Here is a 25143-nt window from a genome sequence, read left to right on the forward strand (position 1 = left end):
GTTCTATAAATATCACAGGAGTGGATAATTTTGCATGAAATATTATCTTAATAAACTTCAACATGCCTGGGAAACCCAGTACCCAGAAAAGGAGCTTAAAATAGTCCTCTGATTGCAGCGGCCATCTGCATGAAACACTATCAACATGAGAAATGAACCAAGACAGTGGCTTCCCATGACCCTCTCTGTGGTATTTACCTTTTGACCCCATCCGTTGGGCTTATATATCCTTGAGGAGCTTTTTGGACACCAGAGTAGCTGTGTGTGCACGTAGTCAGCTAACGATGTGGGTATGCATACAAACACATAAATTAGCGGAAAAGGGAGGACTAGGAGAAAGAGAGTTACAAAATGGAGTGTGTGGTGTGATTGGTCAGTGTGGAATTCCATTGAAGGCATTTCCCACAGATGGATCCGCAGCCCAGAACAAACCAAGCACTTTCTTGGGAATAGAGATACTAACTCATAGACTTCTTCATCTGCATCTCTACAATAGGTTCTGCTGCAAATAGAAAGCAGTTTTTTTTTTCAACTATACTATTGGTGTTTTTCTCTCTCTCCAGGTTATAGGTTAGCTAGGACTGTTATTTACATTACTTTACAGTGACTTATGATAGTTTTGTGATCTGTTCATCAAAATGTCACATAAGTCATTTTGAAGTTCTTTTCTACAAGAGGTACATTTGCGTTAAAAAAGGGAACAATGCTAAGTCTCATGTTAATTATAGAATGTAAACAGAGGATTAACTTGAACAAGCAAAGATTGTTAAATGCTTTGTTTGTTGCCAAAGGATTGAAGATGCTGCCACACTGCCAAAATTCCTAGATACTCTGTATTACTTCAAGTTCTAAACAGGAGCATTGCAGAGGACTTGTAGGAGAAGGTGTTTTGTCCGAGAGTAGTACACAGTCCATCTGTTACTGCAGGATGTTTGGATTATGAGTACTGGTGGCTAACCCTGCCGTAACGGCGTTTGAGTTTTATTGCTTCAGTTGGAAAAATGAATCAAAGGAGACCTGTTTTGGAAGAAAAAAACACATCAGAATTACACTCAAATGGAAAGAGGAACAGAAGTAAAGACTGTCTTCTGGTGAATGCTGAATTTGGTGATGAAACTTTTGGCTATTATGGACATCACTATAGGTGAGTTTTCTCCTGTGATGTAGTGGGCAAAAATAATACTTTAATGTAATGATCACTCTGAATTTATGCTGTTCTTAGGAATTCTTTATGATTGTATTCATTTTGTATTCATTGTATAATTCATTTTCATACACTTTAGCTCTTGTGTTTTGGAGTAACTAAATATGGTCTAAAACCTAGTTTATGTAACAAGCAAAACACTAAATACCAAGGTCATAAAAGGGAAGCATCCTTAAAATATGATGTAAGGCAAATATGCACTACAGAAACAATACACCTGAACGTGGTGCTTAATTGATAAAACTATAGCACTTTCTTATACTCCTAATATGGGTAGTTTTTATTGTTTAAAACCTTAATTTTGTAAGATGAAAAATCTATCATTTTCTGTGTGGTGGTCATGTGGCTTCGAAAGCAGAAAGGTTGATGCAATACATGCAATAGAATAGATCTTATTTAAAACAATATAGAAATCCTGTTGGCCAAACATTATCATATCGTACTGTATTTAATGTATAGATTTTATTACGTAGAACTTTTTGTTAAATGTATTAAGTTAGAAGAACCATATCTGGGAAAAAGATCTGCGTATGTTTGGCTTAGCCTGATTAACTTATAAAGCTATATTGTTTTGCACGACTATTTCTCCTGGATGCTAATGAAGACTTAGGAAGAAAGAGGAATGAAACATTTGATCCAAACCATAAAAGTTCAGAGTAAACATGACTGCAGACAGGGCATAGATGTTGCACACATATTCTCAAATTTGTGTCAGCCAGATGACGTAATAAGAAGCAATTTTTTTTTTATTTTTTTTTTTACAATATACATCAGCTGTGAGCAACATGATGAATGCAAATGAATAATAAAAACAATTTCAACCACAAAACTGTTGACATTGCAAACCTGAATGGTCAGAAGGGGTTGATTAATTTTCTAAAACAGCAGTAGTTCTGTTAAATGTAACCATAAACGGATTAAATGTTCCTCCCTTATTTAATAAATAAAAATGTAAAAATTAGCCAATTGCTGTAGTATAAGTTAAATAAAACATTCCAGGACATTCTGTTATGGGAAAATAATCAACTTTGGGGTGGTAACAGTAACTCCACAGTATTGCACAGTATTTCTTATTGTATACATACTTTTACTTATAAATTATGCTTTTTTTCCCCCCTCTAGCGACTGCGCACATCAGACTCGGCAGATTGTGGCCAAGAGCAGGAGGCAGGCCTCACGTGGGGCGGCCTATATGTTCAACGCACATCCGAACAGCCTGACACCTGTGGAGGAGCGCTTCCTTGATGCTGCTGAATATGGAAACATCCCTGTAGTGCGGCGAATGCTTGAGGAGATTCCTGGGCTGGATGTGAACTGTGTGGACTATATGGGCCAGAATGCCTTACAGATAGCAGTGGCGAACGAACATCTCGAGGTTACAGAACTTCTGTTAAAGAAGGACAAACTGTCTCGGATTGGCGACGCACTCCTTTTAGCTATAAGCAAAGGCTACATACGAATTGTTGAGGCCATCCTGAGTCATGAGGCCTTTGCTGACTCCAGGAGATTAACCGCCAGCCCAAGAGAGGCGGCGATGCACGATGACTTCTTTGCGTATGACGAAGACGGGACTCGCTTTTCTCATGACATCACACCGATCATCCTGGCTTCTCACTGCCATGAGTATGAGATTGTCCATATCCTCCTGAGCAAAGGGGCTCATATTGAGCAACCCCATGACTACTTCTGTACCTGTGACACCTGCAATTACCATCAGAAATATGATTCGTTCAGTCACTCACGCTCACGTATCAATGCCTACAGAGGCTTGGCAAGTCCAGCTTACCTCTCTCTGTCCAATGAAGATCCAGTGCTGGCTGCTTTAGAGCTCAGCAATGAACTTGCCTGTTTGGCGAATATTGAAAAGGAATTCAAGGTATGTCTAATATTATAGTTTCATTGAACTCCTATATGACTCCTATATGACCATCTATTTCTGCTTTACTAAATGTTGTCTTTTCTTGACCACTTTCCTAAGAATGATTATAGGAAACTCTCTATGCAATGCAAAGGATTTGTAGTTGGACTTCTGGATCTGTGTCGGAACACAGAGGAAGTGGAGGCCATTTTGAATGGCGAAGAAGACGAGACCTCTGAACTACCTGGCCGACCAAGTCTCACCCGACTGAACCTTGCAATAAAGTATGAACTTAAAAAGGTAAAGTAGAGCACTCAGAGATGGGCAGTATTTCTGAACAGGAGTCATCAGTGTGTCCATATACAAACTAAATAATTTTTATGGAAAAAAAAAAAAACCATGTAAGGAATAAAACATGGTAAGTTGTAACTATAGAAACAATAACATATTTGAACAAGTACATTAATATAAACCTGTGATTTGTCAGAGCTACTGTGAACACTTTCTAACCAATCAGAATCAAGAATGCAACAGCTTCTCCACTCTTCCTCCAGACTCTGGGACCTTGATTTCCAAATGAAATTCAAAAATTAGCTTTCATCTGAAAAGAGGACTTTGGACCACTGAGCAATGGTGTTTTCAGTAAAAATGTGTTTTGAGTTAATTAGCCGATTAGAGCTCTTCTCAGGTCGACGGTGCTCTATTATAAATTCTTTATTCTAATACTTTTGAGATACTGGATTTTTCCGGTATCTCATTTCCATGAGCTTAATCATCAAGATTAAAACAAAAAAAAAAAGCTTGAAATATTTTACTTATGTGTAATGACTCTAGAATATATGAAAGTTCAGCTTTTTAAAATTAAATTACAGAAAGAAATGAACTTTTCCACGATATTCAAATTTTTTGAGATGCACCTGTATATACAGAAAACATCAAGCACACTGGCATGTAAACTCTGGTGCACGGCAGCTGTTCTATGGCTAGTACATTTGTTATAAACAACACTTCATCTTCCAAATTCCTGAGTTGTTTTTTTTTTTTTTTTTCAGGGAGAAAATTTTGACATAGTTTTGTTAACTGACTCATTTCCATTCAGCATTTCTATTAAGAAATGGATAATTAACACCTACTGTATACTATGTTCCAGTTGTGTTGCAAACAGTGTCTGGCAATTTTTTGAATCCTGAATGCTGATATCTTCAACTTTTTGTGCCAAACAGTTTGTTGCGCATCCTAATTGCCAGCAGCAGCTCCTCTCAATCTGGTATGAGAATCTGTCTGGATTGAGACAGCAGACCACAGCCATCAAGTTTTTGGTGGTCCTGGGTGTTGCGATAGGACTCCCCTTCTTATCCATTGTGTACTGGGTGGCACCGTGTAGTAAGGTTAGTGAACTCATAATTAAATACTCTGGTTACTCTGTGATTAAAAGGATCCATTGGGCATACAATATGGTGGCTTGTAAGAGCAAAACACATTAACAAACCAAAGGCAACAGAAAAAAAATAAAATAAAAATGCAATAACAAAACTAAAAACAGAAAAACTAAAACATCATGATTCAGAAATACATAAAAAATAACTCCAAACGGAACATCTAGGTACTTCTTCCCCAGAAAGATGACAGAAAATGGAGTGCTGGAGGATGTTTACTGTAAAAGGAAACGACTTTAATTTTGTTTTTATATTGCTTTTTAATATATACTTTTAATATTGCTATTGCTTTTTTTTTTTTTTTTTTGCAGAAGAAAGAATGATTCCCCACTATATGTTATGTCACATTAAATAATTTTTTTTACAAGCTAACAGACTGAAAAAGTGGAATTCTTCTTCCTTGAGATTGTCATATGTTGTATCCAGTCAGCAATGAGCATGTAATCTTCAACAAGAACATAACCTTTCTGTTCTTGACTTCTCTGTCGTGTTTTAAGATTTGCTGTCATGTTTCTGAATTTTCTGAGGTGTTTTTGGTTTTGTTGTTGGATTGTTGTTGATTGTCATCTTTTTGGTTTGTTAATGTGTTTTGCAATTATGGGTCACTTTAGTACAGTATTTTTTTCTTTTTCTTTATTTTATTTTATTTTTTTAAAGAGATGTCTTTCATTGTTCCCAAGGGAGTTAAAAAAACAGCAGTGCTTAAAATAGCTTATCATCTGGCTTCATGTGAAATAAATATAACCAAAACCCAGTCCAGATAAACACATTTGCTAAATAAACAATATAATATTCAATAATATGCCATTATTATTCTTATTATTTTATATATATATATATATATATATATATATATATATATATATATATATATATATATATATATATATATATATACACACACACAAATAAAGCCCTATTAGAGTTTTTTTTGTTCTTCTCTACAGCTGGGAAAAATTATGCGAGGCCCTTTTCTGAAGTTTGTGGCTCATGGAGCGTCTTTCACTATTTTCCTTGGCTTGTTAGTGTTCAATGCAGCTGATCGCTTTGATGGGAGCAAGTTGTTGCCAAATATGACCATCCAAGACTATCCAGCACAGCTGTTCCGCATGAAAACAACTCCCTTGACATGGATGGAGATGCTCATCATGTTCTGGGTAATAGGTCAGTCTGAGACTCATAATCCGCGGGTCTGGTTAAAATGCCGAAATCTGGATATTAATGAATGTGAATTCTGTTATAACACAAAATTATGCAAATGCATACAATCTAAATATGACTCACTTTCTTTTCCTTCTGTCTTTTAGGGATGGTCTGGGCCGAATGCAAAGAGATCTGGTGTCAGGGTCCGAGAGAGTACCTCTTCGAACCTTGGAATATGTTGGATTTTGGAATGTTAGCCATTTTTATAGCCTCCTTTGTCACAAGGTTACTGGCTTACTGGCATGCATCTATAGCACAAAGTTACGTTGATAAATACTACACAGATATAACAAATGTAACTTTACCACAGGAGGTTGAATACTATAGACGGGGTGAGTAAAAGCTTATGTATGTACCAACATTTACCACAGTAGGTGGAGTAAATCTTACACAGTACAGTACATTCACTTTTAATACATAGAACGTCTCTCTCTCTCTTTCTCTCTCTCTCTCTCTCTCTCAACCTTTTTAGCTCGTCTTTGCTGGCTGCCATCAGATCCACAGCTGGTTTCTGAAGGGCTGTATGCCATTGCAGTTGTTTTGAGTTTCTCTCGAATCGCATATATCCTTCCAGCCAATGAGAGCTTTGGACCACTGCAAATCTCTTTGGGAAGGACTGTAAAAGACATCTTCAAATTCATGGTGATCTTCATTCTGGTCTTTGTGGCCTTCATGATCGGAATGTTCAACCTGTATTCATATTATTTGGGGGCTAAACAGAACGACGCATTCACAACGTAAGTAGTGGTGAAGATATGTAAGGAATAAAATACTACGAGTGCTGTTGTGGAGAAAATAATCAACCAAAGGGTGGTTTGAAGCAGAAATACTGAATAAACTGAACTTAATAACTTGATCATTTTAAAAATACATTTTAAAGTGACTTTAGAATGAATTGTCTGTTAATCAGTTGATCCAGGATTTCGTGAGTTTGCCATTGCAGAAATTAAACGCAAAATCAAGCAAACCCTGCAATATTCGCAGGAGCTTGCAAAGTTTCAAAATTATTTTCAGCAGATTCGGGCCAAGGCGTGTCATGTGACATCATCACAACATGCATTCAGCCAAATCACTCTTCGATTCATGTACGTCGAATATAAGTCCAGCTAAAACATCTCGTTTACCAACAAACATCACAGCGACGACAGTGCAAAAGAATTTCATGCAATTGCAATTTCGCCAATTCAAGTAGTTTTACACACACAAAAAAGCACAAAAAACTAATTTTTCAGAAAAGCAGCAGCAAAATCAAACATTTTTGGCCACAGTAATCACAAAAAAACCTCTGTGAAACCCTGTATAGACTGGTTAATATATATGATACTCTCCATAATCTCAAAAAACAACAGTGTTATGTTTATTTGGTTGTTATTTGGCTGTTACGCTGAGAGGAAAGTATTGTTATATAGTACAATGTAAAAAAAAAAAGTAGTGCTATGTAAAAATTGCTTTATTAACTGTATGTATACAGTGTATTTGAGACAAGACATGTATAATGTATGTACCATGTTGACTATTCTCTTTGTCCCTCTTACAAATCCCACAGCATAGAAGAAAGCTTCAAAACACTGTTTTGGGCCATTTTTGGACTCTCTGAGGTGAAGTCAGTGGTTATGAACAACGGACACAAATTCATTGAGAACACCGGTTATGTGCTCTATGGAGTGTATAACGTCACTATGGTCATTGTATTGCTCAACATGCTCATTGCAATGATCAACAGCTCCTTTCAGGAGATTGAGGTATTTAACTTCTTTTCTTTTCATTTCACATTTCGGCATGATGAAAAGAGCAAGCAGGTGTTCGTCAGAAAAGATGACATTTTGCTGATGAAAACCATCCTTGTAATCAAAGATGGTAAACGTAAACAAATAAAATAGAATTAGTAAAGTAAACATGCAAAAAGTCATCTATAAAAATACTCAGGCAACAGTGGAAATATCTTTATATACTAAAGTTAAAGCACAAAACTGCAACAACTCTTAATGTGTGAATGTGAAGCAAAAAAAGAGTCACAAATGAGAAGGTCTGTCCCTAAACATACATAATTTTAGGTCTTAACTGTAAATTACTCACCTTAAAACATTAACTAATGCTAACTGTTAATAAATATCTCTGATGATGTACTGTAAACTAACTTGCAAGCTATCTCCTAGTTATTGATATAAAACTTTGCTAGATAAATACAAACTCTTGCCAACATTTTATACAGTATTTAAGGCAAAATTCAAGGCAAATATGAGTACACATAAATACGTTTCTTCTGTTCGTCCTGTCAAATCTGTCAGAATTTATATTTGTTCGGACTTTTAACCAACTGATCAATTTTTAAAAAAAACCCCTCAAAATTATTCAAGCTACAAGATGGAAGATTTTAGAATTCCGCCCTGTGTCGCAGACAAATGCTATTGCACACTTGCTTAGGAACATTTCGTTGTGTTGTGCTGCACGCTTCCTCCACTATGTGCATTAATCTTACAGAAGAAACTCACACCTTCTTTTGGTCCCTTTCAAGCTGTCATAGGTTCTCTAGCTCAGCAACTTCAACTGAGGAACAATACAAACTTCACAACAAGGATAAATCATTTGCCTATCATCTATCGTTTACCTTACCCATTTATCAAGGAAAAACTCTGCCAGTCCTGAAATCATTTCCCCTTTATACTATAGTATTGGACTGGTTCACTCACCCCTGATTGTTTGCACACACACACACACACACACACACACACACACACACACACACACTCACTCACTCACTCACTCACTCACTCACTCACTCACTCTTTCTCTCTCTCTCTCTCTCTCTCTCTCTCTCTCTCTCTCTCTCTCTCTCTCTCTCTCTCCTGATTGGCTGTGGCCCCTGCCTTTAACCAGTGAATCTGACTTATTTCATGCCTGAAGCTGTGACATGGCGTGACATCTTTAAAGTATCTTACTTAGTGTATGAAGAATAATTCATATTTTCTGCTAATTTCCAACCCGGACACAGTGAATTACTGTTATAGGATTGTCAGGGCGACTCACAGCAATATAATATCAAGACTATAATGTTAAAATTATCTTTTCTCCCCTCACTCAGTAATTCAGTTTTAACAAACTAATTCTATGCACTTTATTGTTAAGTGTAAAATAAAGATGTCGGAAAATCCTACTTTAGTACAGTCAGGAAGCAACGTTTCGCCTCCGCATGTACATACAACATACAAAGGACAAGACAGCATCATATACTGAGAACATTAAGTCTTGGAACAGTATCTTCCAGTCATCAGCAGTTTTTAGAAAAGTAATTTACCTGGCTAAAAGGATTACTCAAATTTAATTGCCCTATTATCCCTAGTTGTAAATATTTATCTACAATAATCCTTCCTGTCATCTGTATTCTCGGTACATCCTGGTCTCTTTGATGCTTGCAGGATGACGCAGATGTGGAGTGGAAATTTGCCCGGGCCAAACTCTGGTTTTCCTACTTTGAGGAGGGCAGGACCCTCCCTGTGCCATTCAATTTGGTGCCCAGCCCAAAGTCTGTGCTCGGCCTGAGCCTGGGTTTAAAGTCGCTGCTGATGAAACTCGTCCACAAACATGAAGCCGTTATGAAGAACGAGGCAGAACTCAATGAGGTGACACATACTGCACACAAACTGTAATCCCCCATAAGCCTTATCATTTCTCCACTCATTTTTCTTTTATATCTGCATCCATCTGCACCTGATTACTACAGACACTAAGCACCGTGTTAAAGTAAAAAGCAAATTTTAAAAAAGTTTTTTAATTTCTCTTTTTGTTTGCTTTCTTGGTCAATTTGTTCAGTTAGGAGAAAACAAAACCAACAAATTGACGAGTCATCGATATCAGGTATGACTATCACTAGAGAATTCTCAAATCAGGCCCTGGTGGACAACAGTACTACACAGCTTAATGCTTTCCTATGTAGTTCACTCAACATAATCAGATTTACACAATCTTCCCTTTCCTTCAAATATAGCCAGCCAAGAGATGGTTGGTGTGAGTCATTGTAACTGACCTTGTAACCGTGTATAGATTACAGTAAGTCACACTGTGTCCTAAACCATATTTGCAAGTCTGTGTGACTTCACTGAAGAAGTGGATATGGTTTATGGCAGATATTCTTTGAAATAATTCACGTAAGACAGACTTCCAGTCTACTTGTTAGCTACATTAGCATTGTAGATCCAGTGCACTAAAAGAGCAAACATCAAACACCAAATATATGACTGATTAACCACATTTGGGATTGGGGGACATTTTTGCCAAACTATTCCTTAAACAGACTCTATACTGTATATCTTATCCTATACCTGCTCTTTTTTCAGTTATGCAAATCACATGGCAGCAGTGAAATGTATAAAATCATGTAGATTCAGGTCAAGATCTTCAGTTATTATTCACATCAAACATCAGAATGGGGAAAAACTGTGATCTCAGTCAGTGACTTTGACCATGGCATGGGTGTTGGTGCCAGACAGGTTGGTTTAATATTTTAAAAACTGCTAATCTGGGATTTTCAGGCACAAAATTCAAAAGGTGTGTACTAGACATGGTATGGAAACCTTGTAGCACACTGTGAAGTCAGTCACCAGGTTGTTAGGTTTCAGACACCCAATCTTAGTTAGGAACCTTGAGTTCAGTCACACAGTCACCCTAGAACTGTCTGGTCATCAGTCAGTGCATGCAGGGTGAGCTTATCAGCATGGTCTGCCTTTGGCTTAACCTTTTGCTGAGGTGATCATAGCTGAAAAATCTCTATTCAATGACACTCATTCCAAAGGAGCATCCTGTCTGGGTCTGTCTGATGAAATATTAAGGGATTCCAAGATTCCACGTTTGATTCCTGGAGAGCATGATTCCTGATGAACTATGACATAACCCTCAGCCTGTCCACAGTATCAATGGGCCAACCCCATGGGTGCAGATTGTTACATCTGCCCCGTTCACTGCATTACTTCTCATCAACCAGTGTTCTTGTAGAACCAGTGGATTTTAAGTTGAGAACATACATCATGTCAAACCTTGAGGTGGATGGGCTAAAAGAGCAGAAGACTGGTTTAAGTTTAGAAAAATGGCATCTGGTCATTTTCCAATCTTCAAATGCCCAGTTTCATTGAACCAGTGGCCACAGATTTTCTGTTTTTGGCTGACAGGAGTGGAACCTAGTGCGGTTGTCTATTGTTTGTAGCCCAGCCGTCTCAAGGTTCAATGTGTTGTGCATTCTTGGATGATTTTCTGCTCACCTCTGACCTCTTTCGTCAACAAGACATTTCCATCCAAATAAGTGCCATGCACTGGAGGTTTTTTGGTTTTCGCAACATTCTTTGTAACTCCAGTGAAAATACCAGGAAATCAGCAGTTTGTTAAACTCATCAAGTTTGCAGAAGGCACCACTCTGATCGGCCTCATTTCCAACAATGATTTGTACACTTATTGACAAGACAATATGGTGTAGCCAAACAACATGGACCTCAACACACAGAAAATACAGGAGCCCGTCATTGGCTTTAGAAGCGAAATGCCATCTCACTTGACATTGGACTTACAGCACAGCAGAGTCCAGCAAATGGGAAGACAACATCACTTCCATCACAAAGAAGGTCCAGCAGCGACTCTTCTTCCTGTGGCAGCAAAGAAATTGCACAAACAATATTTATACAGTTTTATACAGCTATCATCAAGTTGATGGTTCAGTGCAACTAAAAGTGAGCTGCAGTGGACAATCAGAATGGCTGAGAAGAGTAGGAAAGCGTGCACAAAAGATTTCAACTGACCCTACTCAGTGACTCTACACACTACCTGATATCTTTTCCAAAAACCTTCCCTCTGGCAAGCACTTAGTCAGTAAAAAAGAAGTATCACAAGGCACCTAAACAGCTTTCTCACCCAAGAACTATAGCAATTATCAACAAACTCTAACTCACACACAGTCACTTCTCAAGACTGTTTAATATGTTGCACTGACAGCACCTTGATCTTAAAAACACTCTTTCACATTCCTTTTGGACCTTGTTGTGTGTGTGTGTGTGTGTGTGTGTGTGTTTGTGTGTGTGTGTGTGTGTGTGTGTGTGTGTGTGTGTGGTGTTGTCCCCATATATCTGTACATTGTACCAAGACAAATTTCTTGTATATGTAAGCGTGCTTTGCAAAATAAAATGATTCTGATTTCTGTAATACTCAACTCAGCCCATCTGGCACAAACAACCATGACACGGTCAAAGTCACAGATGTTAATGCCAGGTCTTTATATGTACAGTTAGGAGTTGAAAGCAGCACAAACAGAAGGATTTAAAAGAGAGAAAGCTCTGAATTGTGTAGTGCTGTGATCCTTCAGAAATGGACATTTATAGAATCTGTCTGTGAAATAACACTTTAATAATAAAATATCGTTTGAATTCATTCCAATTTTTTTTTTAATGTGACCATTAACAAAAAGCTTTTGACCTGCATTTGCATTGTGCTGCTGCCACTTGATTGGCTAATTGGATAACTGCATGAATGAGAATGTTCCTAATTAAGTGACCAGCAAGTATATATTTGTTTCTAATAGCAACTGTAAGTCAAATCTGGTTTAAATAGTAAAAAAACCCTGCTTCACCAAGTACACTTGAAACAGAAGGATTAACAGCAGAGAAAGCTTTGAATTGTGTAGTGCTGTGATCCTGCAGAAATGGACTTCATGTCATATGTCTGTGAAATGACAGTGCACGTGTCTTTAAAATGTCGTTTGATTTCGTTCCAAATTTACACAGAAGATTATGAAGCGCCTGATCAAGCGGTACATCATCAAAGCTCAAATGGACAAAGAATTTGATGACGTCAACGAGGGTAGGTTATATATATATATATATATTTTGGTTTGCTTTGAATCAAATCATTTTATACTATGATGCCATAGGCTAAGATGGATAACTGGCCTAGTGATTCACACTGTGATCGTGTTGCAGGTGAACTGAAGGAAATAAAGCAAGACATTTCCAGTTTGCGCTACGAGCTTCTTGAAGAAAAGTCGCACAACATGGAGCGCATGGCCGAACTTATCAGCAAACTTGAAAAACGCGTCTGTTTGCACATGGAGTAAAACAGAAGTGTGTGTGGTCCTACTCCCAATCATGCTGAGTGATCAAAACTAGTCTATTTTGGTTCCGTTTACAAATTCAAACACAATTCAAAATGTTCTCCAGATGAGAAATCTGACTTTGGATAATAAATTTGTCAAAGTACAGAGCAGAGGATGTTACTGCGCTTGTGCAGAGCGAGTGTCACCTCTGTCTCCTGTTACTCACTGGAACGACTGACAGTGTTACAACTAACTCTCCCCCTTCATTTAAACAACGACGACGCTAACCAGGATGAAACAATTACTAAGGATGAAAGAAGCAACACTGTAAACACGTCACACGAGCACCCGGTACACTCCAGTTCTAACGAACGTGGCTTTTTTTTGTACAGTGTGATACTATCTTGTGCTAACTTGGTGTCATGAGTTTGTTTGAGTTTTATATGATTGGATTAAGAGCATCTACTGAGAAGATCTGCACAAGAACACAAGATGCACACCTGTCATTTTGTCTTTATATGACTAATGTGAAATGGAATTCTATTTTTATTTTTTTTGTAAATGATTCATGTTACACATTTCTTTATTTATGTAAAAACGTCAACATTTTCATTTTAAAGGTTAAACTGAAAAGTGACTGAGCTTATTGTATTGTATCCCTTTCACTTTCTGAATTTCTTTTACTTTCCACAATCCGTGACACTTACATTGTGTACCTATATCTTGTGTAGATATAAAAAATAAAGCAGACAATAACAACACTTTATAGCAACTTTATCCGATTGGAGAATGTCAGTAACACTGGGAAAGTATTCAAAGAAAAACAACAAAGAAATCCTTTTTCTTCTTTTTCCTTTTCAAAAGGACAATCTTGTCATGAAATACAGGACAATATTACAAAATAAAATACAGAAAATACAGTTTCAAATAAAAAAATGTAAAAAAAAGAAACAAAACAATACATGGAATCAGGACAGAAACTGTTCCAGGATTTAAGGCAAAAGGACTGACTGGACAAATATATACTGAGGGAAGTAAAAGAACAAAAAGCTTATTTATCCATTTAACCATCAAGTGTGTTTTTAATATTTACTTTGGATGCTACTATTCTTAGCTAGGAACATTTGCTAAAATATATCACAGTAAATCATTCCTTTAAATATATCTTGAAGTAAAATGACCTTTTTATAAGAATGTTTTGCTTATGATGGGATAAAGTTTGATCCTGAATGTATTATTAACTTGTCTTTAGAGGGTTTTAAGATGAAATCAACTGCTTTTGGGGGGGGGGGGGGGGGATTTTTATGAAGAATTGAAGCAATTTATAAAGCAATTTTAGAAGAATTTCTGTAACTGGTTGTTCAAGCCGAAAGGCCACCGGTCCCTTTAATACATGTTAAAAGTGTAATATAAGAAACTACGACAATTTATAATTTGTTATCATAGTTAGCAGGCTAATGCGCTATCCTGTATGGAAGCTAGCTATAGGTACGTTGAATTCCTATTTATCAAAAGGACATGTAAATACAGATTCTAATTATCTAATTATCATGTAAATGCAGATACTAAATCTGATTATTTTGTGCTTTAAAAGGGGAGCAAAATGTTGTCTACCAAATATATTTTTGGTAAAATAAAAAGTGATTCTAACAAAAGTTTTAAAGTTATTAGAATGTAAAACGTTTAAAGTTATGGCACAAAAGTGACTTTGAAGACTTTAACAGCGCAGCTACAACAACAACAACAAAAAACAGTTCACATATCTGGGTGAATTATATAGGACTCCTAAAAAGACTTTAGAACGAACAGGTTAACACATTCAACAAAATATCTAAAAAAAAATACGTCATGCCCTATTGGTGGGCATAATGAAGAGTTTTGTGGAAGTCAATATGGAATGGACAATGAGGTAATATTAATAATGATAATTTTGCCATTTTAGGGGCAATAAGAATGGCATATGGGGGAAATTAAACTCTTCATTGTACCCTATACTACTGCTCTTCTGATCATGTGCATAAAAGTACATTGAAATGGTAAACCAGTGTGAAATGAAATACAGCAGAACTGTTAAGGAAACAAGTGCCATTTCAATGAGAACAAGACAACATGTATTAGGACATCAACAGGGCTGACAGCATACATTTGACATTTTACAGTAAGAAATGGACTTTAAATAAATTAAAAATAGCAACAAAAGAAGTGTGATGACATGTGACGTCTCTGAAAGAAAAAGCCATGTAACTATAACTGTAAAATGTAAATGTAATATTAGCGCTTTATATTTAGTACTTAGAGCTACATAACAGGACTATTCCTCTCAGAGCACACGTCATTACAGTTGGCACTGATTTAATGGATCATTAATACCGAGACTTTCTACAGAGTGTCCCAAAAGTCTCCATATTCTTTATACTTATTTTCTATCATATATATTTTTTTCAGATAGCCTTTAGTAATGCCTTTGACAAAAGAAGGACTTATTGAATTCATTCTCATGGCTGGATCAGGAAGCTGTCGCAAGGTTGCAATGGCCTTTAACAGGAAACATGACAAGCACATCACACACGACATTGTTCACAAACGTATTATCAAATTCAAAAAGACAGGAAGTGTTGCAGACCAACCGAGAAGTGAAGGTCCACGAACATCCACTGATGAAGGCATAACCGACATGATGCTGGCATGAATATGTATGGAGACTTTTGTGACACCCTGTAGATGAATGCTATTAAGGAACAAATGATCTAATCATTGATGTCCTGCATCTGTTACGTTTGTTTTACCGTTTGGCGTAGCTAAGAAGAAAAAGGGGGGAAAATTAACATGTATAATGGAATGGCGTGGAAATGTTTTGGACATACTCCAAAAATTGTTTTGGACTCCAGGGACAGATATGCAAAAAAAATACATTCAAAGATAAGTTATATGGGGAAAAGTTAAAAAACAACAACAACAACAACAAAAAACAAAACAAATCTATGAGCATGCCATGTACCATCACATTAATCAGTATGTTAATTGTTCTCCTTCATCACAGAAACTGAACTAAGAAGCACAGACCTGTAGTATATGACAGGTCAATGTTTCTCACATGATCAATTCAACATGTCAGATCCAGTCTGCGTTATTAACCACCTATAAATAATCTACCTTAGGACTTACAGAGCCAAAGGCATAGCAGTAAGAAACATAAAATATTATTATTATTATTATTATTATTATTATTATTATTTTTTAGAAACCTTCTAATATCTACATCACACATTTACACTCTGTGGTTAATGTTGTATTTATAACCATTTTTGAGCTACATATTCAAACTATTCACATATTGCATATCATGAATGTACAAAAGGGTCCTTTTATGGAGAAATGATCACCATGGATACCATGGACTTGCTATGTCTGCTTTTAGGCCTGGCTATAGGAACACCACGTAATTCTCTGGGATGAGTCCAGTCTTGCCATTATATGTAGCTTGGAGCCACCCTGGTTCCACTGATGGGTGCACTGTGTAGAGAAAAAAACAAACCGAACACAAGACAAAACATGAACCTGTCTGTTTTTTAGTAAGGAAAGAAATCATGGCAACAAAGGGTTTTTTTTTGTCTTTTTTTAAATAGGATTCACATGCAGCTAAGGACATTTATTTACTGTGCAGGTTTAAAGAGGTTTAAAGATCTGTAGACATTACACAAGGTTTAAAGGTTTAAAGATCTTAACAGCTGCTTCAATACAAAACAGAGTGTATGAAATATTGTGTTTATTATTTAGAAATATTATCAAATGAGGTTTTAAAAAAAAAAAAAAAATTGTGCATTTCCTATGTTTCTGTGTGTCTGTCAGTCCCAGTAAAGGAGAAGTTGCCTGTCTCACTAAAGAAGGCATGGCTTCTGTGTCTGTCAGACTTATTGCAGACGGCTCTGCTTTTTTGCTTCTGATTCATTGTATTGCATTGTATTGAAACTGCTACAAATGGTATATTAAGTGTATCTCAGTTCCATCATTAAATTTTTCCCCCCGATTTTCTCCCTAATTTGGTCTTGGCCATTTCCCACCCACCAGGCAGCTTTCCTCTATCACATGACAGCTACCAAATGGGGAGGGTGAAGGCTAACACATGCTTCCTCTGAGACACTCAGACGAAAGCGATATCCGCTCTCTTCCACATACATGAGTTTACAGACGCCCACGATTGGCTAGTGTCACTCTGATCGACAGGGGAGAGAGAGTATGCCATTCCTCCCACCCAGACAGCATGGCCAATTTTGCTCTTTTTGACTCCCAGGCCTCGTTGTGATTCAAACTCGCAATGTCCTGATGAAAGGCCGAACTCTTTTCTGTTGTGCTATTCCTCATATTGTTGTATGCATCATACCACATACTGAGTGAAGAGAGCTGCAGAACTTATTCTGCAATAAGCATTATTATGCCTGCTCTTTTCATAAAGTGTGAGTGTGTTTACCATTGTAGAAGACAGCTCCCTTAGGAAAGCTGAGCTCATGGCTGTGCTCGGCTTGGCAGGAATACATGGCTTTGGCCTCCCTGTAATCATATCACAGGAGGTGAGTTAGAAAGAACACAGCTGGGACTAGCTGCATCTTGATAATGATGAAGTGGACAGGGTCAGAGGTGAGTTCGAGACTGGCGGGTATGCATGGGCAAAATCAAATACCAAAGATCTATTCTGAGATTACAAAACCAACATGGCTCCTAATATAGAAAGCAAACACAAGCAAAAGCAACTCTGTATGACATTCAATCCTGAAATGTTGTGGCACAATGGGGCTAAATATTATAACAGAGTGGTGAAACTAATAGGGCTCATGATTTGCTCCGTGCCTGATAATGTACCTTCCAGCAGCGGCCGGCTGGGAGACCACAGGGCTCTCGAACAACGCGGCTCTGGAGGCCACCCTACAACAGTAAACAGTGTGAGTCGAATACAAAGCACACAATACAAATTCATCAGTTGCACTCACACAGTTTAGTTTCTGAGCGCTTTACACATAATCTTAGTGTGACAGTTTATTTAACGTCGACTCCAAACAGACTCGTCTTCTCTGAAATATGTGTGATTCTTTTTTCTGTAGCATAAGTCTCCAAGTTATGATGAAGGGAAAAAGCATTTTGGTTTGGATCCACTATGAGAGCACTTTGGCAGTTGGAGAGAACGTTAGCGGCCAGCACTGTGGTCTAAGGTCACCTCTGAGCAATCTTTCTGATGGCCGAATCTACCCAAGAGGACTGTGGCAGCAAACAACCTGCATGGCTTTCATTCCTTTTATTTTGCCTTTCATGCCTTTTGCATTAACGAGGCATTGAGACTCAGAGAATACAGTATCTCACGAAAGTGAGTACACCCCTCACATTTTTGTAAATATTTGATTATATCTTTTCATGTGACAACACTGATGAAATGACACTTTGCTACAATGTAAAGTAGTGAGTGTACAGCTTGTGTAACAGTGTAAATCTGTTGTCCCCTCAAAATAACTCAACACACAGCCATTAATGTCTAAACCGCTGGCAACAAAAGTGAGTACACCCCTAAGTGAAAATGTCCAAATTGGACCCAATTAGCCATTTTTCCCTCCCCGGTGTCATGTGACTTGCTAGTGTTACAAGGTCTCAGGTGTGAATGGGGAGCAGGTGTGTTAAATTTGGTGTCAGTGCTCTCACAGTCCCTCATACTGGTCACTGGAAGTTCAACATGGCACCTCATGGCAAAGAACTCTCTGAGGATCTGAAAAAAAGAATTGTTGCTCTACATAAAGATGGCCTAGGCTATAAGAAGATTGCCAAGACCCTGACACTGAGCTGCAGCACGGTGGCCAAGACCATACAGCGGTTTAACAGGACAGGTTCCACTCGGAACAGGCCTCGCCATGGTTGACCAAAGAAGTTGAGTGGATAAAGTTCCATATTTTGTTGTATGTGAGCATCGGTTTTGCATTGACCAACCTTTTTTAAATTCTATTTATATCTACATTATTTATAACTACATGAATATGTCTTTATTTTAAACAGCCGTAGCCTCATATTCCAGTACAGTACTCCATTATACTTATCTTGCATCAGCCAGTTAACTCCTTAACCCAATGTATGTTCCTTGCTCTTCTAACTACCTACCATTTCTTTTAGTTTCACTTCAGCTGCTGTATAATATGCTTTATAATATATATAGCTGAACAATAAGCTGTGAGTCTGTAGGATTAACGCACAGCCGATTGAAATACATACAACACCATCCGCAAGCCTTTAAAGTAGTGTTGAAAAGACGACATGTCATATCAGCTGCATTGTATTATGCAACATGTATTATGTATTATGCAACAAGCTGTCGACACATCTGTCCCAAAGTTGAGTGCTATGCTTTGACTAAGAGTTTGAGGTGAAGACTGCTTACACAGAACCAGGCCTCTGGTATCCATTGCTCTCTGATGAGTCCAGGCTGCATCTGCCTGTGTCTTTAACAGGGAGGTCTGGTAAAGGCAATGACTTCAGGCTGTCTCTGTTACTGCGAGAAACCAAACTCTGAACTGAACCATGGCAGCTCCGGAAACCTACACGAAACACACAAAAAGCCGATTGTGTAAATTTGAGCAACTGAACTCATAATCTTAAAAAAAGAGATGTGATAGAAAGAATGAAAGAAGAAGAATGAATGAAACACTCGGAGGGATACAACGAGGTGGTGTTACGGCCTGATGTGAAGCGGAGTTACTGTTACCACCAACAAAATGCTGTATTCCTCAATAACACAGCTTTTTACCAACAACTACTTATGTTTTATTTCTTAAAGAATACCACATTGTACTTTTTGTTCATTTATAGTTATATTTATCAGTGTTGTGTTTAGTTACTGCGAACGTTCCTGTCAATACTTGCGTTATAACCGTAATAAAAAGCTTTTCCCTCAATTTTAATTGAAGTTAATAAGACAAAAAATATATTACTTGTTATAGCAGCTAAACGCAATATCTCTTTACTTAGACTTTCCCACGGTGGAAAATGTAAAGTAACAGCTTTATCTCTGACTGTAGCACAGCACTGACACTGGAGACTCCTTCTGCAAATCTCCTCTTAGAAACAATAACATATTAGAATCAGTACGTTCATGTAAACCAGTGGTTTACCTTTGACCTGAAACTATCATCAGAGCTGCTTTTATAAAAAATAATCAACACCTCCTGACCAATGAGATTCCAGAAATCAACAGTGCTGTGTTATGAATATCATTTAATATATCATTTAGCTATTCAGAAGCAAAACATGAATAGAGAGTTATTTGACTTTACCTCGTGTCATTTTCTAATATCAGAATGCTTGTACATTATAATTTTCTAGTATATATAACTAGTACTGATACTGTGCTTGGATTTTCGGTGTGCTTACCTTCAGAGATGTGAAGGGAGGTGAGGGAGGAGCAGGAGGACATGCTAGATATGTGCCCCGATCTCTGCACCTCTGCATTCTCCTCCTCAGCTCTGTTAGGTAGCTCTGGAGCTGGAGAAGCTCGCTCTGGTGGGAGAACACTAAGAGCCTCCTCCCACTCTCCATCCGTCTTAGCTGCGTCCTCTTTGGAGCTGGAGTCAGGACTGGTGGTGCCACCTGGGCTCTTAGGGCCATCAGAGGACGGGGAAGGAGTGGTCCAGCACAGGCTGCCTGAGATCTTGTGTTTGGACCGTAAGGGAGAGGCTGCCTTGGAGCAGCCGTTCTGCTCTGACGAGTGAGAGGACAGAGACTCCAGGCTGCCCATGGGCGTGCTGCTGGGACTGCTGCTGAATGTGTCACCTGCGACAGAAGAAAGCGGACAAGGTGGGCCTAAATTTACAAACGGCTGAATTAAAAAAGACTCACAAAGTTAAAAAGAACAGAATGCTTCATCCTGGAAAGGAAGTCAAGTAAATCAAGTTAGCGAAAAGTGTGATCTCTGACACTTTGTTTGTCACATGGTTGTAGGTGGGCTGGTTTGAGTATTTCAGAAAATTCTGATCACTTGGGATTTTTCACATACAACAGACTCGAGCCCTCTAGGCGGTGACAATAATAATAATAATAATAATCTTATTACTAAAAATGTCTACAGTTCTTTTACTAAGATAAGACTAAAAGTCTGGGCATTTAAATCTTGAAAAAAAAAAAACAACAACCTCGGATAAAGTTTACTAAATATAATAAAAACTATCAAGGACATTTGACACAGGATTAAGACTAAGACTAATTAGAAAAAACAACTGACAAAATGAACACTAGATGGACGGAGAGACAGATGGACAACCTGAAAGGCATAAAAATACCGCTACTGAGAGTTAACACTGAGCCTACAGAGCCTCACATAATGAAAGTCAGACTGAAATGGATACACACTGTCAGCATCAGCCAAGCAGAGAGCAGGCGAGTACAGGCCTCTGGACTTGCGCGGGCCTGAGGATAGGCAGATGGCTTTGCTGCGGCGTGAGCTGGCGCGAGACTGAGCCTGAGGCTGAGGTAGAGGTACATTGGGATCCGGAGACTGATGAAAGATCTGAGGAACGTCAATGAAATAATATTCAGTATGCTTGCTGCCATAAATCCCATCACAACTTCATAACACAGTGAACCTGAGAACAAAGACTTGATTGTCAGTCTCCGCTGCAGGACTAATGAATTCTCCTCAGTGTGTTTGCTAAACAGTGACACCTGCTGTTAAACTTAATTCAATAAAACAGACAAAATGAGTCAACCTTACCTTCTCATAGTTCTCTATGAGAATCTCCACCACAATGTTTTGAAATTTGATGTTCATCATGGCAGCCACGGTCTCCTCTTGGGAGCGCATCAGTGTAGGGCCGAAGATCACACCGAGATTAGATACCGTCATCAAATTCTTCTGGCTGTGAGTGGAAACCCTGTGGGCGATACAGAAAGAGTTTCAAACGAACCCAGATTCAGATCCTTTCACTACTGCTGATCTACAAATTGTGATTGCGGTATATGTTAAAAAAGGTCTCTCAAGGGTTCTTTGAATTGGTGAGGGCTCTAGTTTTAACAACAGCTCCTTTTAAACATCTTAGAAAAGGAAACTTTCTTGTAGGGTTTTACACAAAAAATTTCAGTGGTTCCCCCCAGAGAGCCAAAGCCAAGAACCCTGTATGGTGCTACAATTAACCTTAAACCTTAAGAATGTAATGTGACCAGCTTGAAAAAAAGAAAGAAACCACACTTGCTAATGGAAATTCACCTACTTGTTCCCATTTTCCGTCAGCCTGTTAATGGAAACCATTAGAACGATATTTTATTGAAAGCTGTTTTTTTTTCCAGCAGGGTCAGATTTTATCATATGAACTCCACTGTTTATCCAAACACTCACAGAAAATGCCCTCTCCTATGCTCATAATGCTGGCTTCTGCTATATCAAGCCAGGAAATGATCTACATTGCTGCAACAGTTACCACATGAAATCTTAACGCTATATTCTCTCAGAGTAACCTACACAAGCAGATGTTTGATCAGGATGTCCAGCATCTCTCTGTTCTTCTCCGGCAGCTTGTGCACGAGAGAGTGAACCGCACAGACCCTGTAGTTCTGATCGTCTGACTCTAAAAATGCGACACACATTTTTGTGAAGATTTAGTTCGTTAAAGTCATCTGCAATGCTTTAAACATTCATTTTCCATTTTCTCCCCATTTGGAACACTCTGAGGAACAAGTTGGGGCAGCTAGAACTCACTGACTGCCAGGATGAAGTCCTTGTGAAGTCTGTAGGTTAACAGGGGTTCAGCCAGACACCTGCAGGCAGAGAGCAGCTCAATTAGCGCACATGCTTTTGATATTAACTAATGAATTCGGGTTTAAGCGATTATTTTCTAACCTGAGGTAATTTTTGAGTCCACTGGTAATGGTCTTATTATCCCAAGTGTCCGGGTCAAGGTCCATGTCTGCAGGAGCTTTGGCGGCTGCAAGAACAAACGTCAGTAGACAGCGAATTTAAGTCGGGTTCAAAAGGAAATAAACGACAACAATAAAACATATCATAGCACTTCTGAATTCTCGACTCTGATTGGTCAGAAGGTGTGGATTCATTTTCTATAACAGCAGTTCTGCCAACAGTTATAGCTGCAAAATGATCACAAGTCTATATTAACGTGCTCGATCGAATCATATCTATAGTAACAGCTCATTCACCGTGACTTGTATAGTGGACACTCCACATGATCTATGACTAATAATAAATGGATTAAAAAACATGCTGTTATTTAAGGAAGGTGGTGATATCAGTAAATCCTCTTCATTCCAGAAAGTAACACATTACCCTGTCATTAATTATTTCCCTATAAGCATGCCCTGACTTGTTTTATTCCTTACTTAAGATATGACAGTAATAAATAATAAAGCACTTATATAAAAGTTTAAAAGCTTAGAGAGTTTTACCGAAAACAGAGGTCATAAGTCTCTGCACTTTAGAGTTCACTCCTCCAATTCTGTACAGACCCATCGTTTGGATACCTGGGAAAATACATATTTACAAAAAAAAAAAAAAAAAAAAAAAAAAAAAAAATATATATATATATATATATATATATATATATATATATATATATATATATATATATATATATTACAGGGATGAGAGAACAATATGCTTCTGTTATGCTATCTACAATGCTGTGAAAAAGTATTTTGATTTCTTCTGTTTTTGTGTATATCTCATACTAAATTGTGTCAGAAATTAAAACAAAATAAAAGAAAGGCAACTTGAGTAAACACAAAATACAGTTTTTAAATTAATTAAAAAAATTGGCCTGTGTGAAAATATATTTGCGGCTGTTGTTTCCAATTCCCCAAATCTATGGAACTGCATTCATAATGGGGTTCAGCTGGACTAGACACAACCAAGCCTGATTACTGCAAACCCTGTTCAATCAAATCAACACTTAAATATAACTTTTTCCAAAAGAATGAAGTTGGTTAAAAGGTCGTACCGAGTAATACACTATGCTAAAGTTGAAAGAAATTTCAGAAATGATGAGGAAGAAGGTGATTGAAATACATCAGTCTGGGAAGGATTACAAAACTATTTCAAAGGCTCTGGGACTCCAAAGAACCACAGTGAGAGCCGTTATCTCTAAATGGAAAAACTCTGCACAGTGGTGAACCTTCCCAGAAGTGGCCGACCTTCCAAAATTCCTCCAAGAGCACAGCAACAACTCATCCAGAAAGTACATAAAGGTCACTGTTCATGACTCCATTATCAGAAAGACACTGAAAAAATGGCATCCATGGAAGAGTGTTGAAGCGAAAACCACTGCTAACCAAGAAGAACAGTAAGGCTCGTCTGAATTTTGCCAAAACACACCTTGATGATCCTCAAACCTTTTGGGAGAATGTTCTGTGGACTGCTGAGTCGAAAGTGGAACTGTTTTGAAGGCAGGGTTCCTGTTACATCTGTTCACAAAAAGAACATCATGCTTACGGTCAAGCATGGTGGTGGAGGTGTGATGGTGTGGGGATGCTTCGCTGCTTCACGGCCTGGGTAACTTGCAGTAATTGAGGGAAACATGAATTCTGCTCTCTACCAGAAAATCCTAAAGGAGAATATCTGGTCTTCAGTCTGTAAGTTGAAACTCAAGCGCAACTGGATTATGCAGCAAGGCAATGATCCAAAGCATAGGAGTAAGTCCTAGTCCTAAAAGTAAGTGAGAGACTGATCTCCAGTTATCAGAAGTGTTTGTTTGCAGTTATTGCTGCTAAAGGTGGCAAAACCGGATTTTAAGTTTAAGGGGGAAATTAGTTTTTCACATTGGTGCTAGATTTTGGATAACTTTTTTTGCCTCAATAAAAATTTTTTATAATAAAAACGGTATTGTGTCTTTACTCAGGTTGCCATTGTTTTATGTTGTATTTTGTTTGAAGATCTAAAACTATTTAGTATGAGACATACACAAAAACAGAAGAAATCAGGAAAAATCAGGAAACCGGGGGCCTGGGACAAGTGGTTTTCATGTGCGGTCAACCCCAAAAAACTTTCACAAAACAAAAGGTTTCATTTGGTATGTGTTTATGTGCCTCACTGTACTTGTCCTGTGATAATGCACACTACCCTTTCTGAACTAGTATGCACAGATGACAGGTGATCTTTTCAGAATCAGGAAATGCAGCAATGTGAAAACAAAACTGAGCTAAATAAAGTGCAACATGAAACTGTCTCCTGCTAGCACAACATGCATAATTCACCACCTCGAGAAAATGAAGACGCTAGCCAGACTCAGTTAATATCTTTTATGTGTGATGTGATGACACACATCTCATAAATTAGATGTTGGCCATGAACTTTGTCAGAAGAGGATATTAACTATATACTCCTTGTTTTTCCTTAGTCTTTATT

At 37.9% G+C, this 25143-nt stretch overlaps 2 protein-coding genes across 5 annotated transcripts in view; one reads left to right on the forward strand and one right to left on the reverse strand.

Moving 5' to 3' along the window:
* The first annotated feature begins 302 nt into the window (after positions 1-302).
* trpc6a (transient receptor potential cation channel, subfamily C, member 6a) lies at positions 303-14055 on the forward strand. Of its 2 annotated transcripts, XM_017492998.3 has the most exons (12): positions 307-1144; positions 2327-3080; positions 3183-3362; positions 4286-4450; positions 5446-5662; positions 5806-6033; positions 6174-6438; positions 7248-7443; positions 9118-9321; positions 9512-9556; positions 12463-12538; positions 12658-14055. In XM_017492998.3, exons 1-12 carry the CDS (start codon positions 1002-1004, stop codon positions 12789-12791), a joined length of 2607 nt encoding a protein of 868 aa, XP_017348487.1. In that variant the 5' UTR covers positions 307-1001; the 3' UTR covers positions 12792-14055. The 2 variants fall into 2 exon arrangements, with proteins under 2 accessions (XP_017348488.1, XP_017348487.1); XM_017492999.3 differs by lacking the exon at positions 9512-9556 and having other exon boundaries at positions 303-1144.
* The window catches only part of arhgap42a (Rho GTPase activating protein 42a), a 46258-nt gene continuing 34642 nt past the window's right edge, over positions 13528-25143 (reverse strand). For all 3 annotated transcript variants that reach the window (XM_017492994.3, XM_017492996.3, XM_053687808.1), the window contains 11 exons: positions 23190-23264; positions 22630-22714; positions 22489-22547; positions 22252-22357; positions 21508-21667; positions 21147-21303; positions 20172-20570; positions 19183-19339; positions 17628-17690; positions 17239-17318; positions 13528-16283 (listed from right to left, as the gene is read on the reverse strand). In XM_017492994.3, the coding sequence (XP_017348483.1) occupies positions 16195-16283; positions 17239-17318; positions 17628-17690; positions 19183-19339; positions 20172-20570; positions 21147-21303; positions 21508-21667; positions 22252-22357; positions 22489-22547; positions 22630-22714; positions 23190-23264 (1430 nt within the window). In that variant the 3' untranslated portion in view covers positions 13528-16194. The remainder of the gene's footprint in view (positions 16284-17238; positions 17319-17627; positions 17691-19182; positions 19340-20171; positions 20571-21146; positions 21304-21507; positions 21668-22251; positions 22358-22488; positions 22548-22629; positions 22715-23189; positions 23265-25143) is intronic.

The sequence above is a fragment of the Ictalurus punctatus genome, chromosome 18, assembly GCF_001660625.3.
Source record: "Ictalurus punctatus breed USDA103 chromosome 18, Coco_2.0, whole genome shotgun sequence".
NCBI classification, from domain to species: Eukaryota; Metazoa; Chordata; class Actinopteri; order Siluriformes; family Ictaluridae; genus Ictalurus; species Ictalurus punctatus.

Bases quoted from the DNA above. Each gene is read 5' to 3' on its own strand.
- trpc6a (XM_017492998.3), top strand. From the start codon at position 1,002: ATGAATCAAAGGAGACCTGTTTTGGAAGAAAAAAACACATCAGAATTA. The intron at 3,363-4,285 runs GTAAAGTAGAGC...TGTGCCAAACAG, and splicing joins TAAAGTATGAACTTAAAAAG to TTTGTTGCGCATCCTAATTG. The intron at 9,557-12,462 runs GTATGACTATCA...AAATTTACACAG, and splicing joins TGACGAGTCATCGATATCAG to AAGATTATGAAGCGCCTGAT.